General features: G+C 45.4%; 1 protein-coding gene across 2 annotated transcripts in view; it reads right to left on the reverse strand.

Moving 5' to 3' along the window:
* Positions 1-2913: 2913 nt before the first annotated feature.
* The window catches only part of adcy8 (adenylate cyclase 8 (brain)), a 66671-nt gene continuing 56823 nt past the window's right edge, over positions 2914-12761 (reverse strand). For both annotated transcript variants that reach the window (XM_046407947.1, XM_046407946.1), the window contains 5 exons: positions 10747-10905; positions 7424-7570; positions 6127-6219; positions 4635-4749; positions 2914-4530 (listed from right to left, as the gene is read on the reverse strand). In XM_046407947.1, the coding sequence (XP_046263903.1) occupies positions 4031-4530; positions 4635-4749; positions 6127-6219; positions 7424-7570; positions 10747-10905 (1014 nt within the window). In that variant the 3' untranslated portion in view covers positions 2914-4030. The remainder of the gene's footprint in view (positions 4531-4634; positions 4750-6126; positions 6220-7423; positions 7571-10746; positions 10906-12761) is intronic.

Consider the following 12761-nt stretch of genomic DNA (forward strand, 5'->3'; position numbering starts at 1 on the left):
TCTCTAAGCAGACAGAAGAAGGACGGAGGAGGAGGAGGAGGAGGAGGAAGCTGCAACACCCAGCGAGAAACACATGAAATATTGTCAGTCTGTGTCTTCAGGAAAAAAGTACATGTACTTGAGTACGGTATTGAAATGAAAATTTAAGGTACGTTTTCCTCTCACGCCACTTTCCATCCACTACACTTCAGTGTTCTTCAGATTTTTGGTGTCTCCGATTTTTGAGGTGTAAAATAATTTTAAAATGCACCACGTGTCTGTGCGGTCTCGCTCGTTGTCTGGTTACCCGTCATGAGTACGTTATCAACTAAATGTGGAGCAGTAGAAAGTACAATATTTGCTTCCATAACGCAGTGAAGCAGATGTATAAATTAGCATAAGACTGAAATCATTGAAACTTCACATCCTGTCGTCTGAAAGGCTGAGAGCCTCAGGGAGGCCACAGGGTCAAAGGTCAGAGGACGCATCGGTCAGAAAAGCATCCCGACTTCCCTTCAGTGGCTCATGTCGGTCGGCCTTCATGTGTCCCTGAGCTTCGGTCTGTCCTCAGCCTGATGCACGACCGTCCGCCACACGACGTCAACGCTGCACCTTAACTTGTGTTTTCGGATGTGAAACGTCTGCGGGATAATCTCACTCCTCGCCAGGCTGCACACGGACACACACAACAGGCTGTTTTCAGAAGTGCTTTATCAATGAAAGTTAGCGGAAATGTTTCACTTCCTCTGCTGACAGTTTTGTCATTCCTGCCTGAAAACGAGGAGGACTGATGTTCTCAGGTTCAACCCCTCGACAGAGCAGACGACGAGGCGGCTGCAGCCACACCGGGATCAAGCCTGCTGATCCGCCTTTGGGGCCGAGAGCCTCTGCAGTGTCTCCCTGGGCATCTCCTGCCACCTGCTGGCCGTTCGCACACAGTGCAAGAGGTCTGTGTCGAGTCACAGCTCTGCTCCTTCAGTTCACTGTCAGGTCGGATTACTTTCAGACGAAGCCAGTCACTGAGTACAAATTACACGTCAGTGTTTGTAATTAGCAGCATAATCCAGAGGAAGTATTACACCTCGTACTAAAAGCCACAAAGGTTCTTTTTTCTCTTTAAACGTCTCAAAACATTTTTGATGCTAACTCAGGGCACAAAGCAGACTACATGTGTATTGTGTTAAAAAAGACCCAAATCACACATGTAATGAAGTGATTTTTTGGTAATTATGATCTAATTATTTTTCCAAATATAATCTGGGAAGATTATACTCATTATATGTCTTTTATAGCTATGAGCTTTTGGAAGTTGGCTCTCATCCTTTTCATGCCTTTGTGTTCAGATTGTGGCGTCTGCAGCCAAACTGTACAGAAGATCAGCTCTGATGCTGATAATCAGTCAGAGTCCAGATGGCTCAGGATCATCCAGCAGGTGTCTGCTTTCATTTCCAGCTCCTCCTCCTCCTCCTCCTCCTCCTCTTCGTCACGCTCGTCCGATGATGTCATTCATCACAACCTTTTCAGGTAGAAGTCAGAGTTCTTTCTCTGGCGTGGAAATGAAAGCTTCTGGTTTTGTCTGCAGTCGAGCGTGAAGCTCTCACAGCTTGGATTTTTTCTGCTTCAAGGTGAAAATTTGAACTCAGGCTCTTTTCATCTGATGCACCGAAAGAGGAAGAGGAAACCATTTTATTCTGTAATGTGGTTTTGTAATCGAGTTAAAAGTCCTACAGAGTGGAACATGAACTCAGAGGACATCAGAGGGTCACGCTGACACTAAACTTCACTGTGAGATTCTCATCATCACGCCTGATCACCGGCTCACTCAGAAATCTTCAGACAAATCTTGACCTAAATGAGCTCTTTCACTAAAAGTCACGAAGAGAAATGTGTCTGAGTGCAGGCTGTACTTTCACAACCACAACGAGCTGATCAGACTTCCTGGTATCAGAAAACCCAGAGCTTTTCGCTTCCAGCTCCACTTTGTGGTTGTTAATCTTTATTATTTGCTATAATTTAAATCAATCACAGCACAGATTTCCTTTGTTATGATGTGCTATGAATATGAAGTGTGTCATTCTGCCACTTTTTAACAATATATGCCAAACAAATGACTAAAAACCAATTTCTTTGTATTTTTATGTCAAAATCCGACGTTTTCTTCTGGTCGTGAGTCATACATAATATATCATAAGATCATCACAGAGATAACCGTAAGATTTCACGTCAGAGGAGGCTGAGCGTTTCGGGCCTCACTGATTATCATACAAAAACACAACTTTATAACTTAACTCACTGATTTTGATGAATGTGGCTCCTGTTTTGTGGAGAAAATATTTGGATCCACAGAGTTCCCTGATAAACACATGGTTTGTCGCTGAGGTAACTGCTAACTGCTGTACCAGACTCAGGAGATGCTAGCTGTAACGTTAGCTTACCAGGGTGGTGACGCTTCTGTTTAAGCTCAACGTCCTGACGTTTTTTTAATAGTCTATCTTCATCCCAAAATGTGCTATATGTGGAAATCAAAGTGTGCATGAATATAACATCTGTTAGAAATGAGATGATCAAAGTTGACCTCAGACCTTCTCGCAGTCAGACAAGTTAAGCACACGTGACAACACAAAAGCAACCACACACTTGGCTTGTATAAAAAATTAGACCCCTTTTATTGTGTTCTCAGATATAAAAGAAATACAAAAAAGAAACATCGACACCGGGTCAGAGCGGGACAGGGTTTCTGGGTTCAGGGCGGGGCGGGTTGGCGGCCAGGTGGGCGACATAAAAAGTAGAAGTGGAAACGACAGGAGGAACGTCAGACAGTCCGAGGGGATCGGTCGAACAGACATCGAACAGATGAGGGTGGATGAAAACAGAACGCGGTGGTCCCGTCCAGTCCCTCCCTCCCTCCCTACCCCACCTCCTCCTCCACCTCCTCCACCTCCTCCTCCTTCAGGAACAAAGTGGAGTTTCAGTTCTACAAACATTCATCAAGAACAGAGCTGCTTCAGGAGGCAGAAATCATCTCGCTGGCTGAGTTAAATCTGAGGGGGAGGAGCCAGAGACACTTTTTCATGTTTCATGTTTGGTTTAACCGACAAACCTGAAGATGCCTTTAATGAAAACATGTCAGTGACTTCATTCGCCCTTGCAAGACATTCATGAAAGGTCAGCAAGTTTGTTCACGAGGTTATGGCAAACCTCTGCAAGGCTAACTCGCTAACTGACCTCGTGTGAACTCGCTGCATTTCCTTAAGCATGAAGCCTGCATTGTTTACACTCACGGATACTGAAGCTGGATGTCTTCTTCCTCACCTTCGTTGGCACAATGAAACTCCACATTAATTAATTACGTGATTCGATGTTCATGAGGGTGTTGGTGCCTCACGCCTCGAGTTTTGAAAAGCCAAACCAAACTTGTGAAGGCTTTTGGCTACCCGCCGCCCTGACTCAGGCTGCAGGGGTGTTTGTATTCTGCCTGCTTTAGTCGCTCATGACATCCAGGTGAGCATAATTCAATCTTTACCCTAAAATTTACAGAGTTTGGCGTTCAACCCTGGCAGTCACACTCACATATTTCTTTAGAGAACCAAGGAGAACCGAGAACCAACCAATCAAGGTCAGAAGGGTTTACAGAAACCTAATAATAACTGATTACATTTTGTCCACCACCACCACACTTTTGCCACATTTTGTCATTTATGTATAAAATGGATTCTGGCTCCAGCACAGGATCTTGATATCCCTGTTATTAATCCTACCTACAAAACCCTGACTGGTCAGTTGTTCTTCCAGATGGACAAGTAAACAGCAGAACAACTTCTGAGATGTGGGCAGCCATTCAGAGGTCTTAAACCAGGTGAAAATTTCAGTGCTGGAATGCTACAGTGTTGACCTCCACCTGCTCTCAGGTGTGTCTGTCCAAGTGTTAGTCATTCAGAAGACCAGCGTTCTGCAGCTGCACCCACTGAACTCAACCACTGAGATAATTTCTGCCTGAAGAGCAGCTCAGCCTCTGAGAAATCCGAGCTGAACTCAAACTCCAGTCCGCTCTTCAGGACAGCTCGGTCTTATCAGCTGCTTCGGTGTGATGCCCCCCTCCCACCTCGGAGCCACCGGGCGCTAACAACGTCCTCCGGTTGTAGTGGTGGTGACCCTTCATGATGCCAGAGTTGTTGTTCTCGTTGAGGATCTGCTTTTGCTTCTGCCTGTTGAGCGACTGCACCAGGCCAAGCACCACGGCCGCCAGCGAGTACTGGCCCGTGATTTTGCGCGGCTGCAGGATGAGCGGGTTGGGTTGCACGCGGCCCAACAAGAAGTGTGTTCGGATCTTGCCCTCCTGCTCGCTAATGCCCTTCACGTAGATCTCTCCGCGGTACTCAAAGGCGAAGCCGCGCTCCTTCAGGATCAGGTAGGTCTCCTCTGGGACCTGGATCTTGCCGCTGACCCCTGTGCTGTCCATCCGGCTGGCCAGGTTCACCGTCTTCCCCCAGATGTCGTACTGAGGCTTCTTGGCGCCAATCACACCTGCCACCACCGAGCCGTGGGCCATACCTGCCGAAGACACACAGGTGATCAGTTGCTCAGTCATCCAATAAAATAAAACAAAATAAAATGAAGGAAACGGAAGAATGAATCTCCTCCCTGAGAGCGCTTACCGATCCTCAGCTCGAAGTTGTTGAAGGAGTGCTTGTTGATCTCCTGGATGCTCTCGTTGAGGGCGATGGCGAAGTCGGCCAGCGCACACAGGTGACCCCATTTATCTTCACATTGCTGTGGGAGGAAGAGGAGAAGAGAAGAAGAGTCAGCTGAACGACAGGACCAGCCGGAGGCCAGAGATGAAACAGGAACCAGACTGGAGTGTCAGAGGAAACAGTTTTTAACGTGCTGCTCAGGTGTAGCCGTCCTGATGTCACCGTGGTGGACGTGGAAGCTACAGCCAGGTGAGTTTCCACATTCAGGTACACAGTGTACATTTACTGACTACTACTTCTCGCTCGTCAGATTCTTTGTCAGCTTTTGGCACAATTTTTCATTCTCTGCTGAGTTTTGCACAACAGCTGACGTAGTCCACATGCACATTAATGCATATAGCTTTACTTTACCTTACTTATTCATACTCATATTTATATTTTATGTTTACTTTTGCATGATCTTTTTCAAATTGCCTATTTTGTTAAATTATTCTATTTTTTTAATATACCTTAAACTTCTATGGCATTCAGTGTGGACAGCAAAGTAAGTATTTCATCGTACAGGGAAACCTGTTTCCTGTTCATACGATAATAAAAGCTTTGAATCTGAATCTTTGAATCTTTGTCTCGTTGCTTATTTTTTAAATCAGATACGTCCTCATTTAAGCTCTACTTTATTGTCAAGACACAACAACATAAAACCAAACCCAGAACAACAAAAATCAACAAATCAAAAGAAGCAGGCTGAAATGCCAACCAAAAAACAAAGAAGAAAACAACAGAAAGAGCGAGAAAAGAGAAATCAAAGTGGAACACAGCAGGAACCTCAAGCAGCAAACACAGAACATCTGAAAAGCACACTGACTAAACACACAGCAGGCTAATGAGAGGCAGGTGGGCCTAATCAGGGCCATCGCGAGGCAGGAAGTGTGAAGCAAAACATGACATATGAGAAAGCTTTAAAATAAAACAGGAAACATGTAAAAGCCCAAACTGTGGCACAAACAGCACTGAGCATAAGAAAAGCTCCTGTGCAGCTGCTTTTGGGAGGTTACGAAGGCTCGGCTGGCTGTCGGCCTCGCTGACGACCACATCTCATACTCAGCATTTTCAATTAGCAGTTTTGGCTCTGATGCAGCAGGTACTCAGCACAGTAAATAATCAAATACGTGCAGTGGAGTTAAATTGAATTAAAAAATTGTAATGAAAAAAAGTTGGAAATACTCAGGTAAAGTACTTCATAACTGTGCTTCAGTAGAACAAGAGTAACTACAGTACAGTACGCAGGCCTGTAAATCCTGCCTGCCATGCACAGTGAGGAGCTGACCTGCTGTCTCCAAACTGTCTCCATCACAGTGACAGACTCCTGAAGTAATGATGCTTCCAGAGATGTGCGTTTCGTGGCCTGGCTATAAAGAGGAACCCATCAAGGAGGTCAAAACCTGCAGGATCTTACCTGTTTTTCTGGCGACAGACCAGAAACGGCCATGTAGGTGCTGCCAATGGTCTTGATCTTCTCGATGTCCTGGAAACGATCCTCACCGAGCAACTGAGACAAAGAGATTTTGTTCATTCAGCTGGTGGATTTTTGATTGCATGATTGTGTGAATGTTGTTCTAACAGGACTGCACACTTTTGACTTTCAGTGTTCTCGTATCGAGACAAACGTTAGCCGGACGCAGCTGTTGGTCTGGATGTTCACCGCCCAGCCTCCAGCCACACATGAACGCAGCGTAAAGAGAGAATGAAATGTGTCCCTAACATGGCTGAAAAACTACCATCTGCTCAGAGTGCATAAACACAAGACTCCAGGTAAAAAAGGCAGCGAAATCCCGACACGGCGACTGTTTTGAGCTGCAGCAGCAGAATGTGAAAGAGAAACGAGACGCAGACAAACCAGTTCAGATCCGTTTCTGTGGAAAACACTACGCTTCACCTTCTCTTGCTGAACGTCTCCTCCTTATTCTCCACCTCTAATATGAGTCCCTGACTGTCTGAGGGTGAAGAGAGTTTGTGTGAAAGTGAGAAGATCGGCCTGAGGCGACAGTGTGTCTTGTCTCTGCTCTGATCAGGAGATTTTTTCTGTCAAAAACTCTTCAGCTGGGAGACTCGATCAGAACCTGAAGATGCCCCAGACTTCGGTCTGTCCACAGGGCATCGACACGTGCCGGAAACTCGCACTGAACTGCTGGAGTTGCAGCGGTCTGTGAAATGCCGGCTGAGATGTTTTCCAGAAAAGTGAATCCAGAATTCAAACTTCAAGCCTGACATAAAGGAGACCAAATGATCAAAAAGTATCTTGTAACAAAGTTCAAATACTTCAAATGCTCACCAAATTAATCTGAAAACACGTTCTATATGATTTGTCACATGATGGACGTACAGCGGCCAATCAGGACGGCTGGTGATGTGAACGATGGATGCTTTCTGACTGACTCAGTGAACGGCAGCTGAAGGGCCCGAACAGTTCGACCACAGTGATGCACTTGAAGATCTGCAAGATCTCCAACCTTTGCTTTTAGCACAAGCCCACTGTGAAAATGAGGAAACTTTCAGAGGGAATCCTGAACTGACCGATCACAGAGCTGCAAGTCCTGCTACAACACAGAGTTTAAAAGCTTAGCAGTCTTTCCTGTCTGACATGAAAACCGTGATGTTTTGGCCCCTGCATTAATGGGTTCTGAAGGGCTCAGGGGGGCTTGTTGTCGACGGTCCCCCCGCATGTTTCAGAGCTGATGTGACTGCACTCTCACCTCGTCAAAGTCGGCGATGATTTCGTTGAGCAGCCTCAGGCACTCGACTCCCTGGTTGTTCATCTCAGTCTGGGAGTAGAAGTCGGCGAAGCCTGGGATGGATGCAAACATCACGCCCACGGCGTCGTAGGACTGGGAGTACAGCTCCTGTGGGGTCACAGATCGCACAATCGTTGTCACATTTGTCTCGATAAAAATCCAAAATTGCTCTCACCTGTAGTCAGCTGGGATAGGCTCCAGCCCCCCCGCGACCCTGACAGATAAGCGGTATAGAAAATGGATGGATGGATGGAAATTGCTGTCTCATTCAGAGATAATTTATATGGGCTTTAAAATGGAACATTTTTAGCCTTTGGAGTTTTGGATGCCTACATGAGTAAATCAGATTATTATTATTTTTATGACTATGAGTTTTTGGTTTCGGTTCAGATGAGAGTTTTCTTTCAGAGTAAGTGAAAGGTCCCTGGTTTTGTCTGCCACCCGACTGCAGCTGCACTACACTGACTGCACCACCAGGGGGCAATGTTGACATGTGACCGAGCAGCACAGCAGGCCTGTTGGTGTCCTCACACACTCTTGTCGCGCAGTGATTCATCATGTGGTTGTGAAAATATTTTAATAACAGGCTGGTAAACATAATGTCCAGCCATAGTTCAACATTTCATATTAATAATTAAGTCTCTCCGTATTCTGCCTGACTTCTCGATGTAATTACCCACCCATGGAAATAACCCCGTGACTTCACTGCGACATCCCGGCTGACATCATACACACTTAATGAGCTCAGTCAAATGTCAAAGCTACGCGGTAAAAGCTGGTAAAAGTGGAGCTAATCAAATCTCTGCAGGACCACGTCAGTGTTATAGTTAACCTACGCGGATCGATGGCTCCTCCAGAACAGCTTCAGTCCTCAGTTCACTTCTCCAGTTTGGTTGAGATCTGGTGACTGCCGGTCTGTGAGACCTAACTGTAAACGTCCTGACTGTGAAGTCATGTGCTGCTGTTTGAGGTGAGGCGCTCACAGTTTCTACTGTCATGCACACTGTCATGTGACAGTCATGACACGGGACCTCTGGGGGGGTTTGTGGTCACCAGCATCAGAGGTCTGGATCCTTTGGGTCAGGTGATCAGTGTTCTTCACCTGTCAGTGATCTTAATGCTGTGGCTGATTGGTGTATGTTTAAAACCGAACTTGTTCCAGCGATTAGGTTGCTTTTTATTGACAAAAACCTACGAGTGTTCAAGCAAATAAAAGCTTAAAAAAATAACGACAGCAACAATAAGCCTAAAAATGACAGTGTTGACATGAATGACACGCGGTTAATTCTGAAGACCAACAGCACCTCCTCGGGGGTGTAGGAGCATGTTAACGACCCAGTGCTCCAGTATCTGAAGCACGGAACAATAAACAGCCTGTTCAATAATGAAACAAGTGATTAGGACCCAGCCTATCCTAATGGATGCATTTTTAATCACGTCCTTTTTAATTAGGAGCAGACATGGGAACAGAATGATATCAGCTCTCCTCTCCTGGCATTCATAATTCATCGGTCGCTCGCCTTTTGTTCGGGGAGGAAACGGAAGATCGGAGGAGCCGATAATGAAGGAGCCGACAAGGACAATACGGCGATTTGACTCCTGCGTGCGAGAACCGTGAGCTCAGTCATTACGAGTTGGCTAACGAGAAGAACGCAGCTGAGAAAAATGGAAAAAGAGAAGCTATTTTCTCGTCACCTTTTCCCCTCACATTGAACAAGAAAAGCCACAATGTTTTATTTTTGTCTTAGCTAATATCAAAGCCCGGTGTTGGATGTTTAAGCCCCAAGTCGTCTCATCTTTCATCTTAATTGCTGGCAGCTCATTACAGAGTGACTCTGAAGCTGGTTATTATGACGTTCTCACATTTCTGAATATTATTTCTGTGCATATCAGCTTTAATATTCACAGGCTTGTGGAAAGGAACAGGCCTCAGATCAACATGTGGTTTAATCCACGTCACTGTCTGCCTGACTGGACGCTTCCTGTTAAAGGACATTTTAATGCTGCAGACAGTAACGTTTGTCTGCTGCTAAGGGAGCTCAGCACACCACGACCGCGTCTCATTTTCCAAATGCCACAGATTGATGAAGACGTTCTCTTAATTAGCTTGTGTTTTGTCTGTTTGCACGTGCTTTCTGAGCTCTCTCCACCAGCCTTCTCTGCTGTTTCAACAGGAAATTGTGTCGGTGCACAAAGTCAGTTCCATAAAGGAACGGTCTGCAAGGTTTGGTGTGGAAGATCTCTGGCCTAAACCCCATCCAGGACTTTTCGGACGAACTGGAACCTAACCTGCCAACAGTGGGGCTGGACCTGACAGATGCTCTAGTTGAGTGTCCACCCACGTTTACCTGTCCAAACACTGTAGTATGACCTGAAAGGACGGACCGTGTGGGTTGCAAACATCAAACAGCTTTACAGAACAGCCATCAGATCCGTGAGTTAATGTGTGTGTGTTCCCATTAGACCTTTAACAAGTGCAGAGCAGCTCTATTCAAGGGAAATTAAACGCAGCAAAGGAAAAGGGCAGCAGAGATAAGGCGAACAAAAGGAGAAACTTTGTAAAGTTTGACTCTCTGCGGAGTGAGTCACTGAGAGACAAATCAATGTGCTCTCTGCTGCAGACTGACAACATGTTATTAAAATCAAATCAAACGCATGCAACCAAAAAAAACTCTCCAGCTGAATGAACTAATTCCCTCCCTCCTCATCTCTCTGTACAGTTTGAAAAGCGATTACGGAGCCTTTTCTTCTCAGGCTGGAACACCGAGGCTCGGGAAACCAATTGTAATGAAGTCAGGGGACTAATTTTGGGTCTGTGCTGAAGAATGAGGTGAAATGTGCTTTACAAAAACACTGAGCTGAGTACCGAGCTTCAGAGTCACTGTTGTGCTTCAACGGGGCCTGGCACGTTATGAAAATATTCATCTTGGTTCATCTTGGTTTGGTGTTTGACAGAAGTCGAAGTCTTGTGCTGTTTTTCAGTCTGAATTGTATTTTACTCACGAAATCTGCTAAAGAGAAAGAGAAAACAAAGGTGCAAGCTAAGATTTTTGCCCAACATTCTGCTGTTAGCCTCCATCGTGGTTAACAGACGCACTTCCTGCCTGTTGACTGACTGTGCACGCTGTAGTTGTGCTAAAAGAGATGCACGACTTTGGTATTTAAGAAGAACTCGAGTCTCGGAATTCACATAAAGCGAATGGAGTATCCATGGAGACGGAAGAACGCACCTCCACAGTGTTTCAGGACTGTGTTCAAACGTGTGACTGGGTTTTTGTGCACACCTCGTTGTCGCGGTCCTTCTCCAGGAAGTGTCGGGCCACGTGGCTGGGCAGGATGTTCCTCAGCATGTTCTCGTTGTGTTCTCGGAGTTCCTTCATCTCGTTGATCTCCTCTTTGGCCTGGACACGCCACAGGAAGTCCAGCCGGGCCGTGTACTCCAGCTAAAGAAACACAAACAGGACAAACACAATCATCACTTCCTGTGTCTCTGCTCCCATTGTAGCCCTTTTCAGATCCATATTAATGTGCGATCATTCATCTCTACCGCCTGGTCTGGCGCTTTCCGTCCACAGTGCTGCACGATATTTCTCAGCCATTCACGCATTCAAACCGAACTTTCTGGGGTTGATTTTCTTCTTTAAACAAACCTAGAAACCATGCATATGGAGTTCAACACATGCATGATTCATAGTCACTGTGATCTGCATACAACTAGTGCCGCCCAGTGATCAAAGGTTACCACCGAATGTCCTGGGAGAGGATCTGTGGACTCTCAGGGCCTGAAAATCCACACTCCTTTCCAGACCGGCCTGTTACCTGCTTGTAAATCTGACCAGAAATCAGGGAAAAGTCTGTTGTTTTTATAATGTAAATGATAATTTAAAGGCTGAGCTGCTGTTCTGTAATGAACGGCTAAATTAAAAAAGTCTGTTAGTGGTTGGATCAATTATAGAACACAAGCGAGTGCGCTCAATCTGAAGTGCTCGAAAAGGATTCTAATAGGCAGCGCAAATTGCCTTTTGGATTGTACAATTAATGCAAAATCATTTGAATCCATCAGAACCAAACAAAAGTCGATACCATTTCGTTCGTACTCCTAGGAAAGAGGGCAGAATAAAATTTCTGATATTGAAAATTAAATTTGGAGCAGGCACATAAGCCCGTGAGAGTATAAACGTGCCTCTGTGGCGATTTGGTGGAAACAGTTTTGCGATAAATCCTGGTATCAATTAGTCCCTTAATCATATGAGCGAGTACAAAACTTAAATCTCATTTTCTGGTTTTCTAATTAAGAATGCAAAGCCCACAGGGCTGGCTGGCTCGGCAGTGGGGTAATGAGATGGTCGCCGGTGAAATAAAGGGGCGCTCAGGCGTTAACCAACATGGACTCCACAGTGCACAGCTGGATGACACTTCGATTAAGCCTCAGAGAAAGTAAAGAATAAACGACACAAACAACATTTCACTGAGCTGCTGTCATCTTACACACTGTGTGATTAGGCTTACAGTCACATGTTCTGAGTTACGACCACTGACTGAATGTAAAGATGGAGGACATGAGAGCTTCTCTAAAGCGAAAACAACAGTATCGCCCCCTGGTGGCTGGCTGCAGTACAGCTCATAAACTCCTCCCCCTTCATGTTAGCGGATGGGACACGAGCCAAACTAAAAACTCAAAGTACACGTCAAGTAAATTTTTCCCACAGATGGTTTCTGTCATTTTAGGTAGTCCTTATCACACTGATGTTTGTTCAAGCGTTCATTTTTCTGATCAGTTTGGTTTTATTTGGTTAGTTGATGCTATAAAAAGGGGATGAAGGCCATGATTGACAGCTGAGCGCTGCTCCTGATTGGCTCAGATGGGTGTGAGGGCAGGAGCTCGAACCAGGTTTAGGCTTAGACTGGGATTAGGAATGTACGTCTCCTGTGGAAATGGAAAGTGTGTGCAAGCTAAGCTCTGGTTTCAGCTTTTCAGTCACTGTTAAAATCCTTTGACATTATAACATAAAGAGTATAGGACGTTATATCATATTGTTTCAACATGACGACTTGTTATTACATTTACTCCGATCTGCTGGTCTGAAACGGAAAAGTGAGGTGTCAAAAACCCTAATCATTTCAAAATAAGAGTCTTTGTGATGAAATGCTTCATGTTCACTGTGTCTGATAACGTAATCGTTGCGCTGACAGGAAGCAGTGTTCATGACGAACAACCTCATCTCACTTCAGTGCTCGGTTGCCATTAGTTTGTTGTGTAATGAGAGCACGGCTCAGTTTCCTCTACTGAAGCAAAAAA

Source organism: Scatophagus argus, chromosome 13 (genome assembly GCF_020382885.2).
Source record: "Scatophagus argus isolate fScaArg1 chromosome 13, fScaArg1.pri, whole genome shotgun sequence".
Classification (NCBI taxonomy): Eukaryota; Metazoa; Chordata; class Actinopteri; family Scatophagidae; genus Scatophagus; species Scatophagus argus.